The 23507-nt window shown below is 31.4% G+C and overlaps 1 protein-coding gene across 1 annotated transcript in view; it reads left to right on the top strand.

Moving 5' to 3' along the window:
• The first annotated feature begins 359 nt into the window (after positions 1–359).
• The window catches only part of LOC114328256 (nose resistant to fluoxetine protein 6-like), a 142069-nt gene continuing 118921 nt past the window's right edge, over positions 360–23507 (top strand). Inside the window, exon 1 of the mRNA XM_050659611.1 lies at positions 360–575. Within this exon, the coding sequence (XP_050515568.1) occupies positions 428–575 (148 nt within the window). The 5' untranslated portion in view covers positions 360–427. The remainder of the gene's footprint in view (positions 576–23507) is intronic.

Genomic DNA, 23507 nt, shown 5'->3' with positions numbered 1-23507 from the left:
CAAAGTTATCCTTTTGTGGCGCGTTTTACTTCAAATTTAGCAAATATTATGGAAAAATCTTTTAAAATAAAACTAAAATTTTATTTTACATCAAAATGAAAATACATTTTGATCTTTTGTAGCTGGAATATTGTATGCGCCACTCATTTTTACGGCCTTTAGCGGTTTTTTATTCTTGTAATGTATACTTCCATAAATAAATATTTAAAAATATATTTGCCATTCAAAAATTGCATTTTTTTGCCATCAGTATATTTCACCGACCTCCTCTTCGAGCCGGCCCTGTTAAGCTAACTACTTGGTAATCCAGCGGCCAGCACTTATTTCCAAATCAATTACACATTTCATTTTCAGTAGCAATCGTCCAGCAATCTCGCGAAGACCGCCAATTCGAAAAACGTTTTTACTGAACGTTTCCAGTTCGAAAATGAGCCACCGATTTCGAAAGAAAACCTCGCTGATCGTTTTCCTATCGGCCTGCTTGATTTTTCGTGATAGTGTCAGTGAAAATTCGACGGAAAATGCCGATGTGGAAAATATTGTTTTGGGGAGTCATCATTTCTTTGGAATGCCAGGTCAGCCGTGTTTAATTAATAATAATAATAATTGAATGGATTATTTAGTAATTTTTCGTGGCTTGTTTATGTAAACATCGGTCTCTAAGGTGATTTTAATAAACAACTTGTTGATTGTAGTACATATAAATACGTGGAAAATGTTAGTTAAAATAAAATTTGTTTTATTTAAAAACGGCATTGTATGATCTAGCTGTCTAAACCAGAAGAATATACCAACAGATATTTAAATTAGATTTCAAATAAAGGTGCCAAAATTACCTGTTTAGCCCAAAATTATTTTTCGGAAGAAAAATTTCCACTAAAATCAATTTTGGTAAAAAATTATTATCCTGTATGAATTTTAAATAATATAATTGGCAGTAGAGATAGACCAGGAAGGATATGTTTTTAGGTGGATGTGAGAGGTGGCATTCTCGGATTTTTGCGGATAAAGTTAGGTGATAACTTCGTTAATAATAATTGACTTATGCTCCTTCTTAAATATGCCCGGAACATTAATAAAAAAATAAAACATTTAAAAATTTCAAAAAAAAATTTTTTTCTACTTTCTTTGCTCATAACTTTAAAACGATTCATTTTGGAACAAAGTCGTATGGGTGATTCGCCAAAATAGACGGCACTTTCGAGGTAGAGAAATTTAATTTAAAACATGGCTTAGAATTAGTTCATTTTTAAATATTTTTTATAAAATGAGCTATTCAACTTACCCATGATACCAGCAGAGATCATTTTTAAATATTTTCCGAAAAACGGAAATGTTAACTTCGGAGTTGACTAAGTATCCACGGTGTTGACGTAATTCTCTGTTAATTGAAATTTATGATAGTAACAATTAAAGAGAGATTGGTATGTAATAAAACTGTACAAAACACTTCCATTTTGATATAAACTACTACAGAAAAATATGAAAAATAGTCGGAGTTGATTTAGACCGGCCTTCGTGTTGACAAAACTTTCCAATATGTAGCCGTGTCTTCTCCGTTTAACTTCAAAAATCTAATCTGCTTTTGAACACAATCTTGCCATTTCCTTTTTATACATTCTTCTATCCTTTCTCCGCAACATAATGATTTGTTATCCGCTTCTACACATGAGCTCCAGGTTTTCACATAATGTACCTACATAGACAGATTTCTCTTTTATCAACATTAGAGAAGACTACCCAAAATGGTATATTCTTACAGAAATATATAAGCATAGCTGCATAAAATATTATTTTCTTTCATAAAATCTTTATTTAACGATTTTGGGGGTTTTCGCCTTCATTTTTCCGTCGTACACCAGTGTATACGAGCCATTTTCTATAAAAAGAAGATAATCTTACCAAACCGACCGAAACATCTTGAGAGCTTACCCAGTAACCCTTTTCCTATATCAGACTAAATTTAAATTGTATTTTTTTAGTTTAAGGATGACCACTCACACACTTTCAACAACTCCGAGGCACGTTCGTCAACTCCGAGGAACGACTAGGCTTCGGAGTTGATTGCTTCGGTGTTGATAATTTTATACATTTTTAATTCTACTTTCTACAAATATTAAAAATAATTCTGCTTTATTCATCGTGTGTCAAAAAAACTTTATAGCGCATACTTAGAAGAAAAACATATTAAAAAAACGCTTAGCTTAAGACACCTTAAAAAATTTTCTATCGTTTAACGATATCATTTTCGACCACTTTCTTCCACAATTTGGGTTAGACTGAAGCGTTCCTCTCTTGTCAAGCTGCCGGCCATACAGTAGAGTGCAGTTTGGCCTAAATTTTCATATATTTTCATGAGGCCTCGGTGTTGATGCACAAAGTTGGTTACAGTTTTTAGTAGTAGATTTTTATGGTTTAATTTTAAAAATGAAAGTCATTAATTTAACAGTTTTAATTTACATTGGGGTTTTAATTAATTATTGATAAAATAAACTGCACTTTTGTAACTTTTCAGTGTGTAATACTATAACACAGATCAAAAACCAAGGTGGGTTACAGCCTCGGAGTTGATATTTTGACATTAAAATTGCATAGAATGCTTGTAAAAATACTTTTTTTAAATTAATGTTAAGTGGCGTACATTCATCTATTGTATAACTTAACTTTGGCCACATAATTTGAAACACAGTATGTAAAGGACTTAAGAAAAAAGCGAGTTACACAATATGCCGCTTATTTTGGCGAACCACCCGTATAGGATTAAACAAAGATAATTAAATTTTCTATCAGATACGATTGGTTAAAAATGTCTTAATTTAACACCCTTGCTGCAAAATAGCAATAAATATAAAATAAGGGGGCAAAACAAGCCGGTCCATATTCAATGATTTTTTATCACTTAGGTTACACTTGGATCCTTCCTAATTCGCTTAGAAAATTTTTGTAATGTGCTAAAACCGTCCACCAAATTTCATTAAAATTGACTTACCAGATTTTGCTTAATAATTTTGCAATCTAAACTTTTTTTAAAAAATTAAAAATTTTTAAAATCTTGCACAACAAAAACTAGAACACAAAGATTTGTCAATTTTTTTACATATTAAAGAAGCACTCCACCTATCGAATGCACTTTACAGAATTGAAATCGGATTATTTACGGAGCCTCAGCAATGCTTTAAAGTTATAAACAATTTTTTGGCTTATAAACAAATTAGTGCTGTGTCTAATAGGGGGTGCTACGGGCTCTTTTATTTAGATGGACTTACCCAAGTTTTTTATGTATTTTGACCCGTAGAACACGAATTTTTTGGGTAACAGTTGATCCGGATGTCGATAAGATTGTTATAAACAAAGAACTTGAGGAATTACATCATATCGACTTTTGGCAAAATAAAACATTTTTTTGTATTTCTTGGGTAATTCTAAGCAAAAAATGTTCTTACAAGTTTTTTCGTGGGATGCATAGTTTTCGAGATAAACGCGGTGGAACATTCAAAAAATCGAAAAATTGCAATTTTTGAACGAGAATAACTGTCAAATTATACCGGTTTTAATTATTTGCATTGCTAAAAATTAATTTTTTTATTATTAAACAAAGCTATTTGTTTATAAGCCAAAAAATTGTTTATAATTTTAAAATATTGCTGAGGCCCCTTAAATAATCCAATTTTAATTCTGTAAAGTATATTAGATAGGTAGAGCACCTCTTTATATGTAAAAAAATTAGCCAACTTCTAAATGGTCTGCTTTTTGTTCAGAAAGATTTTTTAAAATTTGAACTTTTTTAAAAACATTTACATTGTAAATTTATTATGAAAAATCTATTAAATCGATTTTAATGAAATTTAATAGACCATTTAAGTAAGTTATAAGAATTTTCTAAGCGAGTTTAAGGTTCTAAGTGCCACCAAAGTGGTTAAGAAACATTGAATAACAACAGGCGTATTTTGCCCCCTTATTTTGTATTTATTGCTATATTGCAGAAAAGGTAATACCTTAAGACATTTTTGACCAGTCTTATATCATACAAAATTCAATTATCTTTATTTTATTTCTATACGACTTTGTTCCAAAACGAACCGTTTTAAAGTTATAAGCAAAGAAACAGAAAAAAATCGATGTTTTTCGAAATTTTTAAATATTTTAATTTTTTTATTAATGTTTCGGGCATATTTGAGAAGGAGCATAAGTCAATTATTATTACTGAAGGTATCACCTAACTTTATCTTCAAAAATGCGAATGCCACCTCTCACATCCAAAAATACACGTTTTTTTACAGATTAGTTCTGGTCTAAGAGCAAAAAACGTCACTATGATCCAGAACACACATAATATAATCATTTCTCTTCTACCATTAGGTTCTGAGATTGGTGCATTTAGCTTTTAATGAATTAGACCTGGGTCTTTCCCTTGCAATCTGACTAATTTCCATAACAGATTTTTTAGACAGATTCATTAACAGATTATTTCTTGCCAATATTTACCCTTATTTTGTAATATATCTGCTATGTCGCATTCCACTCTTTTATTGGTCTACCTCTTTTGTTATTCCTTCTTAGTTTATCTTCCCACACTCTTTTCACTTGCCGGTTACTGTCCATACGTGTTATATGACCGAACCATGCTAATTGTTTCTCCTTTATTGTGCCAAGCAATAAATCAAGCTAATGTCAAGCTCCCTATCGTTCTTCTGAGGTATTTTATTCCTGATGCTTTCTCTGATGCTTGTGTCATACTCTGGTGTCTTTAAAATCCTCTATTTAGTGCCAGGAATAATTTTCCTGAACTCTTTAGTCTGTTTTTGAGGAATCCTCTATCAAGTGCCAGGAATAAATTGGCCGAATTCTTTAGTCTGTTGTTGAGATCGTCCTCGTCCTCTGTTATTTATTTCTCAGTTTCCGTTCCAGTTTTCCTTGTTATGCTCGTTATCTGTGTCTTCCCTTTTATTTACATTTAAGTTTTATTTTTTTTGCTTCAGAGTTCCATTTTTCTATATTGTACTTAAATTTTCCTACTGTTTCAGCGAATAGCACTATGACATCTGCAAATACGCATACCTCTAGTTTTGCTGCTATACATAATTCTTCTTATGCACTGCTACAATTATTTCTTTTGACCATCCTCCAGGCATATTTTCAACGAAAACTTTTCGTTTATAAATTTGCAAAAGTCTGTGTGTTATTGCGTTGCCGCTCCTGCAATACTCAGATCAGATTTATCGATGGATTCTTATGTAGTTTTTTCTTCTAAATCCAAATCTGAAAACGGCATTTCGATATTTCTAACCGTCTTCGAGATAATCGACCTCAAAGTCTAAAATGTGACGTCACAATCCGGTTATCTCCTACAGACGCACTAAACGTCAGCTCAAATGGTTGATTAGGAAGTAGGCTACTTTTTTTTAAATCTCGATTTGCCAAGCACAGGTTATTTACATTTGAGTTTGACACTTCGTAAATGTCAAACTAAATTTTAAACTAAGTATTAATAAAACATCAATGACATTTGATAGTGAATTTAATTATTATATAAAATAAATAAGATGTTCGAAAATACAATTTGAGTATAAATATTTTAAAAGCAATAATTTATTAACAGTTTTAAAAAGGTTTATACCAGTATAAATACGGCCTCCCCTTTATGATAAATGGACTGTTCCATTTGCTATAAAATTAAAATATTATGTATAATACCTAGTCGTTCCCTAAACTCGACACAACTGGCTAGTGATTGTAGAAGGTAATTTTTTTGTTTTTTGAGAATTTTGCCGAAATTAGCAAAATTACTAATTATTCAGTAATAATTATTAACTATTTAGAAATTATTTTTTTGTCGAATTGGCAAAATTATTAACTAAAATCACTAGCCAGTATTGTGTCTGTGTACATCCTTCTAATGGAAAAAAATATTTGAAGATTTTTCTCAAATTATGGATACCAAGAACATTTTCATTTATAACTCTTTTATTTTTAATTTGACAAATAAAAGTTATTCTTCATAAAAAGCTCTTCTTGTTCTAAGATTTATGATGCAACCGTGTCCCAAAAGTAGGGGAACGGTCGAATATTTCGCGAACTAAACATCGGATGGAAAAACTGAAAAATTCGTGTTCAATCATTTTCAAAAATCTATCCAATGACACCAAACACCAACTCCCACTACACCCCCTGGAGGTGGGATGGGGGGTAACTTTAAAATCTTAAATGGAAACCCCTATTTTTCTTGCAGATTTGCATTCGTTACGTAAAAGTAGGCAACTTTTATGCAAGACATTTTTTCGAACTGTGGATAGATGGCGCTATAATTGGGAAAAACTATTTATCATGATACCATAGGTAAATTATAGAAACGGTCTAATATCTCGAGAAATACACTTCCAAATAAGAAACCAAAAAACAGGTTTTTAATATTTTTCGAAAACCTATCGATAAACACTAAACATGACCCTCCAACCCACCCCCTGGAGTTCTGGTGGGGGGTAACTTTAAAATCTTAAATAGCAACCCCCACTTTTTATTGCAGATTCGAATTCGTCATGAAAATTAAGCAACATTTATTCGAAACATTTTTTAAAAATGCTGATAGATGGCTCTAATAAATCGTATTTTTCCAATTAAAGCGCCATCTATCAACAATTCTAAAAAATGTTTCGAATAAATGTTGCATAGTTTTTCATGAAAAATCCGAATCTGTAATAAAAAGTGGGGGTTGCTATTTCATATTTTAAAGTTACCCCCCACCCCACCTCCAGGGGGGTGGGTTGGAGGGTCATGTTTAGTGTTATTCGATAGGTTTTCGAAAAGTATTAAAAAAATTTGTTTGGTTTCTCATTTGAAAGTGTATTTCTCGAGATATTAGACCGTTTCTATAATTTACCCATGGTATCAGGATAAATCGTTTTCCCAATTATAGCGCCATCTATCCACAGTTCGAAAAAATGTCTTGAATAAAAGTTGCTTACTTTTACGTAACAAATCCAAATCTGCAAGAAAATCTAGGGGTTTCCATTTGAGATTTTAAAGTTACCCCCCACCCCACCTCCAGGGGGTGTAGTGGAGGTTGGTGTTTGGTGTCGTTGGATAGACTTTTGAAAATGATTGAACACGTATTTTTCAGTTTTTCGATCCGATGTTTAGTTTGCGAAATATTCGACCGTTCCACTACTTTTGGGACACCTTGTATAAAATTTTATTAATTTTATACGAGGTATATAAAAAATATAAATTTCGAACAAGAGTAAACTACCTTTATAGTTCATAACATTTAAATTAGAATGATATAATTGCACATTAAAACATAATTATTAATTCTAAACTAATTTTCATAATAGAAATTTTCCATATTATGAATTAAAATACGTAAATATACAAAGTTTTCGTTATGACAATGCTCGCATTTTCAGCTTGTTTCTTCTATATTAGATTTAGGGTGTATAAAAATATTTTTCCTGCAGTTTCTCTTATATATTTTAACATTCACGGACTAACCTTATCGATGCTACGAGCTTCACCAGTCTTTATCTTTCCTATTGCTTCCTCTAGTTCTTCTTCCTGTATAACATTATTTCCTCGGTATTTTCCTTTGATCCGCCGATAACATTGCTTTCATTTTCCTTTGCTTTTCCTTGCTTTCTGTTCAACAGTTGTTCAAAATGTTCTATCCATCTTTACATTATATCCTTGTCGTCATCATTTCTTTGGAATGCCAGGTAATCTGTGGGTATATTTATATTTAGGGCCGGTTGTTCGAACGCTAATCAACAATGATCATTATCAAATAATTAATTACTGTCAATGTCAATTGTTAAAACATAATTAGTTACAATTCTGAGACTATAATCAATTAATATAACAATAATTATTAACATAATTAATAATAAATCTCATAATTGTAATTAATTATGTTTTCAGCAACCCAAACAAAGTTGACATTGACAGTTTTGGTGACAGTAATTAAATATTTAATAATGATCATTGTTGATTAGCGTTCGAACAACCGGCCCTTAAATGTATTATTTATTTATTTTTCTTCGATTGTTTATGTAAACATCGGTCTCTAAGGTGATTTTAATAAGCAACTTGTTGATTGCATTAAATCAATACGTGGAAAATGTTAAAATAATATTTCATTTATTTAAAACGGCATGGTATGATCTAGCTCTCTAAACCAGAGGAATACACCAACAAATATTTAAACTACATTTCAAATAAATGTGCCAAAATTACCTGTTCTGCCCAAAATTATTTTTCGGAAGAAAAAATTTAATTAACATCGATTTTATTATGAATGATTTTATCCTGTATGAATTTTCAATAATAATATTTGACAGAACAGATCCAAAAATTCCACTATAATTAAGAACAAACATAACATATTTGTTCCTTTATTAAAAAAATTTAAAAATCATACAAATTAGTTGTAAATTTTCAAAACGTTTTCGATCATCGGGACAAAGTCGGACCATCATCAATAAAACATCTTGATAGTGGTTGAAAGTCGGCTGGATCGAAAACGTTTTGAAGATTTATAATTCAAGAAAGTTTTTTTACTTCACTGCATGTTTGTTTAAACTATGGTATACAGTCAACCACACGGATTTTCCCTGTTAATTTTATAGTTGTTTTTCTTCTACCGTTAGGTGTCGATGAAAGTTCGTCTGGGTTGTGATGAATTTTCTCTAGTCTTTTCTGTTGTTCTCCATTGGTGCTGCTTCTGGCCAAGATTTACTTTTTTTTTTGTACCTTGTTCCATCTCTACCATGTAACTGTTCCACTCTTTAATTGGTCTGTCCGTTCTGTTTTACCTAGTGATTTAGCATCCCACCCTCTTTCACTTGCCTGTTACTATCCATCCGTGTTCTATGACCGAACCATGCTAATTTTTTCTCCTTTATTGTGTCAGGCGACAGTTTAATTTGAAATCTGTTTTTTATTTCTTAATTTCTGAGTCTGTCTGTCCTTCTTGCCCTATCGTTCTTCTGAGCTATTTCATCTATGCTACCTAGAGGTCGCCAAGTTCTTCAAAATTTCAAGATCTTGTCTTGCGGACTGGGACGTTTCGCCGTCGCCGTTTCGCCGTCGCCATTTCGCCGTCGCCGTTTCGCCGTCGAGCCACTTCGCCGTCGGCCGTTTCGCCGTCGAGCCAGTTCGCCGTCGGCCGTTTCGCCGTCGCCATCCCGGCAATGGTTAAGTTTACAAGAACGTGATAACATACTAACTTTTTTTATACTAAATGTCGCAAGAACGTGATAACATACTAACTTTTTTTATACTAAATGTCAGTGTAAATAAAATGCTGAAGTTGCTAGACTATTATCAGATTCCCGGAAATAAACAATATTGAGAAAAGGGATTTCAATTTCAATTGTTTTTACTCTATCAAAAAATAAAAAACTTCATTATGCAAAAGTGATAGTATATAATCATTCTAAAACCATTCAAAACTTATATACAAGTAATGATCATCCCGAAATAATAAGTACGAATGCTAACAACGAAATGGCGACTGCGAAATTGCTCGACGGCGAAACGGCGGCGGCGAAATGGCTCGACGGCGAAACGGCCACGGCGAAATGGCGACGGCGAAACGGCGACGGCGAAATGTCCTAGACCCCTTGTCTTGATCTTGTCTTGATTTCAAGACAAGATCAAGACAAGAACTAATTTTAGATTTCAAGACAAGACAAGAAATTTTTTGTCAATACCAAGATTTCTTGTCAAGAAATCAAGAAATCTTGAAATATCTTGATTAGGTATTAATTTGTGAAAAAGATAACATATTTTAACATAAAATAGCGTATTTTAATGTATTGAACAAGTTTTTTGCTAAAACGATTTACAAAATGTAAATCATGTAAATGTAACATAAATTTTTAAATCGGAATTAATAAGCCATGAATTAAGGCAGATTAATACTTCTTATGCTGGGGCCACAGTAACGGAATTAGACGTTCCTGTGGCCCCAGAATTATGGAGTCAACGTCTAGCCGATTTCTTGACTTTGTTATTGTTAAAGCTGCTATTGAAAATAGCCTTTCTGCAGGTACAGATGTTGCTGGCGTTCTGAAAAAATCCTTGGCCATTCTCGTGTCTTCTCTACCAATTAAGTAGATTCTCAGCATCTTCTGACCTAGGCTCTTTTAAGTATTTTTTGACTCTGGTATTAGATTCTGTAGGTCATTCCGGGATTTATGAGGCCGTGTCAGCACGCATCGCAATAAAAAGGTCACCGGGGATTCGGGTAATCAAAGATTACCTGGTCCGCTGATTTCCCACAAGAAATTTCAAGATCTTGAAATTTCTTGAGTCAAGACAAGATATAACATGTCAAAAAAACGTCAAGACAAGATTTTTTAAAATTTCTTGATTTTTTCTCAAGACAAGACAAGAAGTTGTTTGGACGAAAAGTATTATTTATTATTGGATAGACAGTTCCGCCCTTACTCAATGACGGGAAAAAACAAGCATAAAAAATACACAACATATATTTGTCAGATTGATTGTCATTATTATAATTCACATTTTAGCTATTGTAATTAATTTTTTTAGCTAAATATAAGAAGTTTTGATTATTATTACAGTCCATTCTATCGAAGTTGTCCAGTTGTTATCAAGACAAAAATTCTTGTCTTGTCGACCCCTAATCCTATCTGTGTCCTACTCTGGTATCTTCTGCTTAAAATCCAGTTTTCTACTCCGTACTTTAACGTTGGTCTATATTATTGTTTCGTATATTATCATCTTCGTTTTTTATATGTCTTTATTGTTGATAAATCCTCTATCTAGTGCCTGGAATAATTTTCCTGAACTCTTTAGTATGTTGTTAAGATCGTTCTGTTATTTATTACTGTTCTGTGTATTTACCAGTGGCGTGCGGTGACATTTTCGGAAGAGGAAGCGATTCAATAAGGGTTTAACAAATATTTTCTTACGAGGGTCGAGATCAAAACATATACCTACTTAATAGGTGTATACCTAATGTATTACCTGTTAACTTATATCGACTAAAAACAAGAACTACAAAAAATTAGGTATAGTGTTTAACCCAGTCTGAGAGACATGCATACGCCTTGAGAATGAGATTCGGGTGATACAAATTCATTGAAGCAAGGAGGATTTACTCTTATAAGCGGGCGTCACTCCATCCCGCCCTAATGCTTCATACTATCCACTTCCCCTCCGATAGCACTCTGATGCGCTATATGGGCTCTCTATCAGCAAAGTGCTTATTATGGGAGTCCTGGATACAAGGACTCACAAACGAAATCCTACCCCGATCAATGCAGGTTAGTGACTCTAGTGACTTAGTATATCGTATATCTAGTGACTTATCATCGATCTGTACTGCTTGCTCAGGGTCGAGTCCCTGCTCCAGGCTTGGTTACTTTAAACTTAAAAAGAAGAGTTCTATTCAAAATTGTTTTTATATTCCGATTTCGAATCACATTTCATAACACACAACTTTCAACAATATGACGCTTATTTACTTATACTTGAGTCCTATTCTCTTATCAACCAATGCAAATTTTTTGTCGATAACATCGTCGTAAAATTTTGGATTTTCTGATAATTGTTTAATAAATGCACTCTTTTTCAAAGGATAATAGGGCTAACTTGGAAAGTCTGTCTTCACTTGTAAAATTTATTGTAAAACTTTTGATGCGTTTTAATACTGAAAAACTTCGTTCAACTGATGCACTTGTAGCTGGGATAGTTAGCACCTACTACTTAATTCACACAACTTGCCCACTTCACACAGAGACTGATTTAAACCAGTAGTATTCAAAAAATTCAACCGATTCCTAAGTATTTCTTTATCACTAATTTCAGGTGTTTTATAAATGACATTTAACTGAGAATGCAAAGCTACATTATCAAAAAAAATCATAATTTAATTGTACTGAATTAAATAGGTACATACCTCTGTGGGAGATTTTAATGAATTATAATTAGACATATTAAAATTACATAATTCTACATATTTTATTTCTTTAAAATTTTCTAAGTGATAATTCATTTGTTGTAGAATATTATCAAACATTTTCGATGTATAATCGTCGATAGGTCTCTCTTTCGCCGACAATATCAATCATCATTATTTTTCTTTTAGGTTCGAAGCCCATATTTTCAGCTTTATCCCAAATATTTTTAAACAGTTCATTTTTTTAATCATCATAAGTCATCAAATTGTCTTATACAAAATGCAATGTCACTTGACTTCCTCTGTAAAATGTCGTAGGTACTATAAAATATCAGTAGAAGGAAAAATCTCAAAATGTCAAACAAAATATTAGTAAAAATATTAAGCAAAAAATTGAAATCGAGCCATTTGTACCTAAATACCTACCCCTTATAGCAGCAGTAACAGACTCCGCATCTCGTTTTCGAATCGGAAGCGGTCGGACGAGCGCTTCCAGGCGTATCAAAATTCGCGTGAAAGGAACATAACTAGCGAGTGAGGTTATTAAACCCTGACCAATTTTTGAACGGGACAAATGCATGACAAGCAGCGATTTTGAGATGCGCTTCCGTCAGGACCGGACTGAATCGTTGAATTGTGTGCTTATTTGAGACCGTTCGTATGCGATCAAATTTTAATAATGTTTCAATGCCTATTAGTTACATAATAGATTACTTAGATTAGGGAAACATTGTTGATAATTAAATACTAATTAATAATATATTTATGTATTTTCTTATATGGAAGTATAGGGAAGCGGTGCTTCCCCCGCTTCCATGGACCGCACGCCTCTGGCTATTTACTGTTTGTACAAAAATGTTTGTCTACTTTATATGTTGTTGATCTATCACCACTTCGATTCCTTTCCGAAATACTTTCCTTTTTTCCTTTTTATTTTCTTTGTATGTGTCTACTATCTTCGTCAATTTTTCTAGATTGTACTAAACATGTACTCCAGCTTTCCTGCTGTTTCGGAAAATAGTACTATGACATCTGCAAATACGCATACCTCAGTTTACTTTTACTGCTACACATAATACGGGATATGCCTCTATAGTTCTGTCTTTTGTATTTACCTTCTTGTGTATTGATACAATTATTGCATTTGACCATTATCTTGGCATATTTTTTTTCTTCGATATTAGATTTAGGATGTATATGTATAATAATCCTTTATTTGTTTTTTCTCCTATATATTTCAACATTTTTGGACCAACTTTCACGCTCCCAGGAGCTTTCCCATGGTTTACCTTTCCTATTGCTTCCTATCGTTCTTCTTCCTATATAGCATCTGTTTGCTTAGTGTTTTCCTCAGATCCGCCAGTTACGTTGTTTTCATTTTCGTTAGCTGTGCCTTGCTCTCTGTTCAACAGTTGTTCGAAATGTTCCCTCCAACTTTCCATTAAATGTCGTCGGTTAATATTGTTCCGTTTTTGGTCATCATTTTGAGAAAGTATAATTAAAACATATAAAGTTTGACAATTTATAACTTTATTATTTGTACTCCGGTTTTCAAGATTCTTGCATCAGTTTGTATGTACATGTATTGTTCATCATCATCAATGGTGCTACAGCCCTATGAAAGAGCCTCGATCTTCCCAAGTCTATTACGCCAGTCAGTCCTATCCATTGCCAACCGTTGCCAGTTTGCTGCGCCTATTTTTCTCCCATCCTCATCCACACCATCCTTCCATCTGAGTTTTGGCCTACTCCTATTTCTACTTCCCACAGGTTGTGACATAAGGATTCTTCTAGGAGGGTTGTTCTGCTGTGATCTTGCTAGATGTCCTACCCATCTTAGTCTTCCTATTCTTATAAGAGATACTACGTCTTTACCACCAATTTTTTGTTTATATCTGTGGTATACCTCGTAGTTGTACCTCCTCATCCAGATACCATTTTCACAGATGCCACCGAATATTCCTCTCAGGATCCTTCGTTCAAATATAAGTAGAAGGTTTTCATCTGCCTTGGAAATGATCCATGCCTCTGATCCATATGTCAACACTGGTTGTATAAGGGTTTTATAAATTATTGTTTTTGTTTTTTGGCTTAAGTTTCTGCTTCTCATAATATGTCTACTCAGTCCAAAATAGCATTTCATTTCTTCCGTCATGACGTTCTCCTTGGTGATCAGGGAGCCTAAGTACACTGAAAAAAATATTGTACATAGTACCAATGAACGCCAATCACTGCCTTTTTTCACATTGATTCAATGAAAATTTCGTTAATACTATAAACACGTAGTCATTAACTAATGACCATATTCATTATTACCATGTAATTCTATTCATTAAAAAATAGTGAATAGAATCATTAATCGAATGAATCATTTTATCTATCCAATGACTTTTTTCATAATACTAATAATTTGTTCATTGTATGTATATATGAAACTCTACATCAGGATTATGCAGTTAAATTAATGAATATAAAACGTTGCACTAATGTACAGTAGAGTGTTCTTTAAATTATGAACTCGTTTATTGAATCAATATGTTTTCGTGACATTAAATCAATGTTTTCGACTTTGATTAATAAATCGATACATTGTTTTGATGTAACGCAATCATTTTATTAATGTAGTATACCTGAATCAATGATCCATACATTGTAGAAATAATCTTGTACATAAACCGGTACATTTCTTAAAACTCTATAAGTGTTTTTATTGGTGTAAAAAATCACGTGACAACAGTTGCAGCCTCCTAACAGACAGTCACCCTGCAGACTCTGAGAAGCGGTGTTTGGCACTAGTGATTTGGTTGATTTTTCTAAGGTATGTATTTATATATATTTTTAACTATTTATAAATTATTTTGTTGGATTTCTAGAAAAAAAGTTGTACTTCTATTTCCACTTTTGCAGATTGATATGGACTTTGGAGTGGCATTTGGAAATGGACTTATTGATGGATGGGATAGCAATTTCGAAAAAATTATTTCCTTTCTTCTGTGTGAAAGTCACATCAAGGATAAAACAAATTTTTATTTGAAAAGTTACCCATGAAGACATTACGGAATGTAAGTACCTATTTCATTATTCAATCCTGCATATCTAGTATTAATTAATTTTTGTTCTCTGTAAATTTTTTCAAAAGCTAATTCGACACATAGGTAAAAGAAAATAGGAACCATTTGAAAATATTTCTGAATGGTACAATCTTATAAACATTAAATCATTACATTAAATCTTTGGGTGATTAAACCGTAAATAATTAAAAAATATTATTACCTTTTGCAGTCCGTAGTATCTATCAAAGTAAAAATAAACATCTCAACATCTAGCAATTTTTTTCAGGATAAATTAAAATATTTCTATAAAAAAAGGGATACAAAAAATACAACTATGTTCACTATTTAGATTTATTTTTTATAATAATTATTAATATAAATTGTAGATGGCTAACATGCAGTTCTTCTTTGGGTTCTACATCGATATTTTGTACGAACTAGGAAAATGGTTAAAAAAAGATCTTAATGGACAATCAAATATATAATAAAATATACCATCAGAGATTTCCAGTAATCATTCTTACATCGAGAAGACCCAGCAAGAAGTCGAAAATCATATTAGATTTTTGAAATCAAAGAAAAATGCCATTCATCCATTTGTTTTTTGTATGGGTGGTGATAATTATTCCCATAGAGGTGTTGTATTTATGGAGATGTTATTGTAGATGTATTTATTTTCAAGATATCAGGTATACATTTTTTATATAATATAAATATATAAATATATATATATATATATATATATATATATATATATATATATATATATATATATATATATTTATATATTTTATAAGAAGAATCAATTTCTGTTATATTTATTCAGTTTTTTCCAAATTACGTTATAAAAATATGTTTGTGTTAATTAAAAATATATGTTTTTTTTTCTTTAAACTTATAGATACTTAACATTAGTTTGAGAATCGGTAAAAAATCGTTGCTTTAACCTATATTTGTAATGTTTATGTAGATATTAAGTCGTCATTTTGTTTACTTATTAACTATTTGTATGTTATATACAAATATACATGAAGATGACATTCACTGAACCAAAAACGTACCTAAATATAATGAAAAAAACATTGATTCAAAAAAGGGGAGCATTAATTTTCGTCCAAAGATCAGTATCGTTGGTCCAATGTAAGTAGATACATTAACTAATGCTCAAAAACATTGACTTCTTTGAATTAGTACGTTCATTCAATGTACCTTCTAGTTAAGAATTAATGTACCGATACATTGATTCAATGTACCGATACATTGATTCTTAACTAGAAAGTACATTGAATGAACGTACTAATTCATAAAAATTAATGTATTTGAGCATTAGTTAATGTATCTACTTACATTGGACCAATGATACTGATCTTTGGACGAAAATTAATGCTCCCCGTTTTTTAATCAATGTTTTTTTCATTATATTTACGTACTTTTTTGGTTCAGTGTATGTGAATTTGTCCACCACTCCAAAGGTAGAGTTATCAACCGTGAATTGGTAATCGATGTTGAGTGTTGATGCCATCATCTTAGTTTTCTTCTCGTTTACTTGCAGGCCCATATTTTTTGAGGCATTTGAGAAGGTGGTATACATTTCTTCTAGTTTGCGTGTTGTGCGGGCAACTAGGTCCACGTCATCTGCATACGCCAAAATTTGGGATGATTTATTAAAAATATTTCCTCTGTTGTCTATTCGGGCATTTCTGACCGCCTTTTCCAGAGCTATGTTGAAGAGGAGACACGCCAGCGCATCTCCCTGTCGCAACCCAACATGCGTTTCAAACGCCTGTGATCGTTCGCTTTGTAATTACTTCGACTTTGCAAACAACTTTACGCATTGTAGCCTTAACCAATCTTAGCAGTTTATCAGGGATGTGGAATTCATCCATGGCTTCATACAATTTATTTCTTAGAACACTATCATAGGCCGATTTAAAATCTACGAAAAGATGGTATGTGTCGATATTGAATTCATTGGTTTTTTTTAGTATTTGCCTTAGCACAAAGATCTGGTCTTTTGTTGATCGACCATGCCTAGAACCACTTTGATATTCTCCAAGAAGCTCCTCTGAATGTGCACTTAGGCGACTATATAAGATACTCGAAAATATTTTGTAGGCTGTATAAGGGAGGGTTATTCCCCTCATGTATTGTTATCGTTTGTTATTATTCCGATAACAACATTTTTTGCTTAAATGACATTATACTAGGGTGAATTAAAGCGCTGTATTTGCTCCTAACTTTAAAATACTCTGTGGAAAAATGTAAGGGCTGATTTTGTTTCATACTCTTTCGTATTATCTCGGAGGTATCCCTAAGATTTTGTTGAATTACCCGAGTATCTATTTTCTTGTAAAAGATGTAAATAAAAACACTGCTTTGAAGGTTTATTTAATTAAAAATATAAAACGCAATAAAATTAACAACACAAAACAAAATTAACAACAAAACAATTCAGATTATTTATAGTGGAGTCAATGAAGGTGGATATGAGTTATTACCTCAGATTTCGTTGAACCTCCATCGATTTTCATAAAAATTGGTAAGTGGTTAAAGAATACCTCAAGGAACAAAGGTGACATAGTGCCAACTTGCGCTTTTTGCATTTTAGGGGTGAAATACACTCCTTTTTTAAAAATTATTTTTTAGATTTCTGAAAGTGCAGTCACTGTAAGTTTTCACTTCCTATTTTGTTGAACCTTCATCGATTTTCATCAAGATATATAGCATCAACTTGCGCTTTTGCATTTTAGGGGTGTAATACACCCCTACTTTTTAAATTGTTTAATTGCAAGTAATGTCGTAATTAAATTTTTTTTAATTTTTCAAACCTTATAGCAACCAAAAATCCGAAAATTAACAAGTCGAAAATCACGAAAACCTTATTCTTCTATATTTCTGAAAGTGTAGTCACTGAATGTTTTCACCCACGATTTCTTTGAACCTTCATCGATTTTCATGAAAATTGTTGATTAGTTAGAGGATACTTTAAAAAACAAAAGTGATATGGCACCAAGTTGCGCTTTCTGCATTTTAGGGGTGAAATCCACCTTTTTTTTAATGATAAAAATGCAGATTTCAGCATTCTGGCTCAAGCAATCTCGTTTAATTAAGTAAAATAAATATTTTTTTACATTTATGTGCATGATTTATAATTTTTATTAATTTTTTAAACCTTATAGCAACCAAAAATCAGAAAATTAGCAAATCGACAATCACGAAAAACATTAATCTTTTATATTTCCAAAAAGGCAGTCACTGAAGGTTTTCACCCCTGATTTCGTTGAACCTCCATCAATTTTCATGAAAATTGGTAAGTAGTTAGAGGATACCTCAAGAAACAAAAATGATGTGGTACCAACTTGCGGGTTTATCCTGGGGGTGGATGTTACCCCTTCTCATGGGTGAACACTATTTTATTAAAAATAACCCCATAATTAGATAGAGGAGTAAATTCTAAGCAAACTTTCTTTTATCAAGTTTATAAATTTTTTATTTAAATAATATTTCATAATTTAATAAAATATTATTGGTACAGTAAAACCTGACAATAACGGCCACTAAAAATAGAAAACAATTGGCCGTTATAGAAATGTGGCCGCTAATGCTAGGTTTCCTTTTCCACAAATACATAAAATATAATTGAAAATTTATTTATTTTAGTAATTAAAGCAAATCTAATTAAATATAATTGTACAAACAAACGGAACATACTAAAACTAAATTCAATTTACTACAATATAAAACAATATCTATACGAAAAAACAACTACAAGAAAAACAGAATTTTTGTTTGTTTTACAATTTTTTAGATAAACGAAACATACTAAAACTAATTTAATATAGGTAATACATAATATAAAACAACATACTATAGCTACTACGAAAAATACGCTTATCACTAAAGTATCGTCGTGCTTCCATGCTATATTCAACAAAACCAACTTGGTAGGGCCTTTAATTAGATATCGCAAATCACTTTGGCTGATTTTGTCTGCATATATATTATGTTTGAGGAATCCCTTTTTTTTTGTGAGACTGGATATAGGACATTTCTCAAGTATGAATTCACATTCATGGTATATCGTTGCTATACAGGGATAATAATCTGTGCAATGTTATGGTACAGGCTACGTTAAATATGAAGTAAATGTGGAAGATATGGTTATTCATTTCAATTTAATTTGATTGTTTTTTAATCGTTCACAATATTTAAAATAATTAAAGACATAAAGTTAGGGATTTCAAAAATAAATTCAGTTCTCACTGGCAGGGTGGGAAATAATAAAGTGCCATACAATAGCATTTCATTACAATGCTCATTACAGGCATTACAGGCTGCTCCGTTTGAGAAAACTCATACTCTCAAACTTTGAGAAAACACTCATTCAGTTTCGACCAACCCTGTATTAGCTAAAATTAAACGTTTTGCTAGATTAATAATTTTTAACAATAATAGATTATATTAAAAATCACTTGAACATAAATTGATTTTCTGATGTCAAATCACTACAATTATACAGGGGGTGAATATTGCTATGAAATTTGAAAATAAAAACGTAATTATCTTTTAAACTACTTCGTATAACATCACAAAACCTGATATTTTAAGAAATAAAACATAGAGGAGAATCCAAAAATGTAAAAATATACAGGGTGTTCCATTAAACAAAAGATAATTTTGTTTCACCCTGTCAATATGGGTGGCCCTGTATATTTGGAAATGTATTTAAATTCTGATATTATCTATGCCCCAATCTCACCTAAATAAACTTTTTTCGTATCTCCTACAACAAACGACTAATTGGACTTCCCACAACCTGTATACATACAAAATCTCCGCTATAAAATTTTTTCAAAGAAAATGTTATTGGTTTTTTTAAAATAACTCCGTTAAATTTTGAAATATGAGATTTATCCAAAAACCATTACAAAGCTAAATAAAAGTTCTATAACACTGTATTAAACATAATTTTCTAAATCCTTTATTTTTTTTTAAATACAAGGTGAAAGGGCCCCGGTTACATGGTTCTCGCAGTAAAATTTAGGTTTTAAATGTTTCTATCTCGGTTATTTTTTGTCGTAAAAAAATATTAAAAAAAAAAAAAGCTTAAATAAAGTTAAAACTAAAATATTGTTCTCTACCATTTTTTAAGTATATCAAGTATTTTTGGAGTTATTATCAAAAGAAAATGAAATTCACGAAAATTTGAAAAATTCTAATTTTTTTTAATCGTATTTTTTTTCAAAAATAAACATTCTAAACTGGTCAAAATTGTTGAAGTTATTACTCATGTTAAAATAAATAAAGTTTTAAATGGGTTACTATAAATTTTAATTTTTGTGGAAATGACGTATGTTTCATTTTTCATTCTTCCCTAAAAAATCTGAAATGGTCCTCTTATTTCCATCATAACTTGCTTAATTTTGATGCTATCGACTTCTTATATAGCTTTTTGATAGTTACCTTTAAGTACTTTATTAAAATGTTTAATATCTATATTTAACAAAGTGCATCGTTTTCCTGTTATTTAAGCTTGAATACTAAGATTTGAGTACTCGCGGAAAAAAAATATACATTCAATTGCATATAACTCACTTTGTATATGTAATAAAGGATTTTTCGAATAAGGAGCTTATTTATTTTTATATTATCTTCGATTTTGGTAATAACAACTTTTTTGAAGAAACTTATGGTTTTTGAGTTATTTATGAAAAACTGCTTTAAAACATGGATTTTTTTCAGGAAAAATCAAAACTTTTGATCTTTAATAACTCAAAAATTATTGATTTATTGAAATAACTTTATATAACAAATTTTACTTATAATTTGTCTCTCTATCGATTAGTGGTATTATTTTTAATAAAATAATTTCCACCCCCGAGAAGGGGTGGCCTCCCACCCCAGGGTAAAAGCGCAAGTTGGCACCATGTCACCTTTGTTTCTTGAGGTATCCTCTAGATACTTACCAATTTTCATGAAAATCGCTGGAGGTTCAACGAAATCGGAGGTGAAAACCTTCATTGACACTATTATTAATTTTCCGTCGTTTGCTTATGTAAATATAGGTATCCAAGATAGTTTTAATAAGCAACTTGTTGATTGCATTAAATCAATACGTGGAAAATGTTAAAATAATATTTCTTATTTGTACTTTTGTGCTCTTGATTGAATTTCATCAACAAGATAAAATACCTAGAATAGAAATATGCTTTATTGTCACTGAAAATTTTTACAACTTTATGGACAAAGCTTACATACAGTCAAAAGAAAAATAATATCAATAACAAATTTAATAACAACTACAATTTCCTAAAATTAGATAAATCGTCAATATACAGGGTGTCCCGAAAAGAATGGTCATAAATTATACCACACATTCTGGGGTCAAAAATAGTTCGATTGAACCTAACTTACCTAAGTACAAATGTGCTCACAAAAAAAGTTACAGCCCTTTGAAGTTACAAAATGAAAATCGAATTTTTTCAATATATCGAAAACTATTAGAGATTTTTTATTGAAAATGGACATGTATAATTCTTATGTCAGGAACATCTTAAAACAAAATTATAGTGAAATTTTTCCACCCCATAAAAAATTTATGGGGATTTTGTTCCCTTAAACCCCCCAAACTTTTGTGTACGTTCCAATTAATTCATTATTGTGGTACCATTAGTTAAACACAACGTTTTTAAAACTTTTTTGCCTCTTAGTATTTTTTCGATAAGCCAGTTTTTATTGAGATGCGGCTTCTTTTTCAATATATTTACGTAAAAATTTTATGGGGGTTTTGTTCCTTTAAACCACCCTAATGTTTGTGTACGTTCCAATTAAACTATTATTGTGGTACCATTAGTTAAACACTGTGTTTTTAAAACTTTTGTCTCTTAGTCTTTTGTTCATAAGTCACCTTTTATCGAGATGTAGCTTCTTTTTCAAGATATACCTAGAAATGTAAATTATAAATAAATTTTCAGATTATTAACAGGTCTCTATAACCGTACTTAACCATATACAAATATGTGGTGGATTCGACAAATATTCAAAATATCTCGATAAACACTGGCTTATCGAAAAAGTACTGAGAGGCAAAAAAGTTTTAAACATAATGTGTTTAACCAATAGTGCCACAATAATAATTTAATTGGAACGTACACAAAAGTTTGGGGGGGGTTTAAGGGAACAAAACCCCCATAAAATTTGTACGGGGTGCACAAATTTTACTTAATTTTTTTTTAACATATTGCTGTCGTAAAAATGCCACATGTCAATTTTCAATAAAAAATCTCTGAGAGTTTTCGATATATGAAAAAAAATCGATTTTCATTTTGTAACTTCAAAGGGCTGTAACATTTTTGTGTGCACTATTGTATATAGGTAAGTGAGGTTAAATCAACCTATTTTTGACCCCAGAATCTGTGGTATAATTTATGACCAATCTTTTCGGGACACCCTGTATAGTATATAAGGTATAAAAGCAAAGACAAAAACAATTTAGTGCAAAATTTATATAAATTTCAAGTTGAACATAGTTACAGCAAATAAATAAATAAATAAAATACAACATTAGGAACTGACAAGTTTAAGCTACTACGCATGAAACCAATTTTCTTTTAGTTATTCATTAAGAAATTCTTCTATTGAATAGTATGGTCTTTTAGATAGATAGGCTTTTGTTATTTTACGGAACTTTGGGAAAGATGTTACAGATTTAAGTTGTAAAGGGAGATGGTTGTAAAGTTTTTTTGAGGAATATAGTATAGATTTCTTTACTAAATAACTCAGTGGATGGTGGAGTAAAGATGATTATGCTGGAAAGACATGAATGTGTTTACGAATTAAACAAACCGTTTCTAGAATATATACATAAATACGGAAGTGTTAAAATTCCGTGATATCTGAAGTAACTTCTGCAATGTGTAGATCTTCTGAGGCCAAACAGATATCCTATTGCTCTTTTTTGCAATTTAAAAATAACATCAAATTGGGCAGCTGTACTAGAACCCCAAAAAGGAAGACCATGTCGAAGATGAGACTGGAACAACGAAAAATATGTTATTTTATAAGATGCTAAATTGAGTTCCCTTGAGACAGATATTATTGCATAGCAAGCTGAGGCGAGTTTCTTACTTAACGAATCGATATGAAGAGACCATTTAAGGTTGTTGTCTAAAAAAATACCAAGAAATTTTACAGAATCAACGGTACTGATCTGGCTGTTATTAAGAGGCAAAGGTTGAAGAGCTCCTTTATAGGATAATGCTACTGTTTTATCTACGTTAAAATAGAGTAAATTAGAGTCAGACCAGGTCTTTATCGTCAGTAGATCCGAAGTTATAGTTTCATGAACAGGTGCAATAGTTGAGTTGCTCCAAGTGATACTGGTATCATCAGCAAAAGAAAAATTTTCCCATCGATTTTTAAATTAGTGATGTCATTTATAAAGATAAGAAACAGAAGAGGACCCAATACTGAACCTTGTGGTACTCCACATACAATGTTTTTGAGACTAGAGTCAGTATCGTTTGCTCTAACTG

The sequence above is a fragment of the Diabrotica virgifera genome, chromosome 8 (genome assembly GCF_917563875.1).
Source record: "Diabrotica virgifera virgifera chromosome 8, PGI_DIABVI_V3a".
Classification (NCBI taxonomy): Eukaryota; Metazoa; Arthropoda; class Insecta; order Coleoptera; family Chrysomelidae; genus Diabrotica; species Diabrotica virgifera.
The sequence above is the reverse complement of the archived record's forward strand: the minus strand, read 5'-3'. Positions and strand labels throughout refer to the sequence as shown.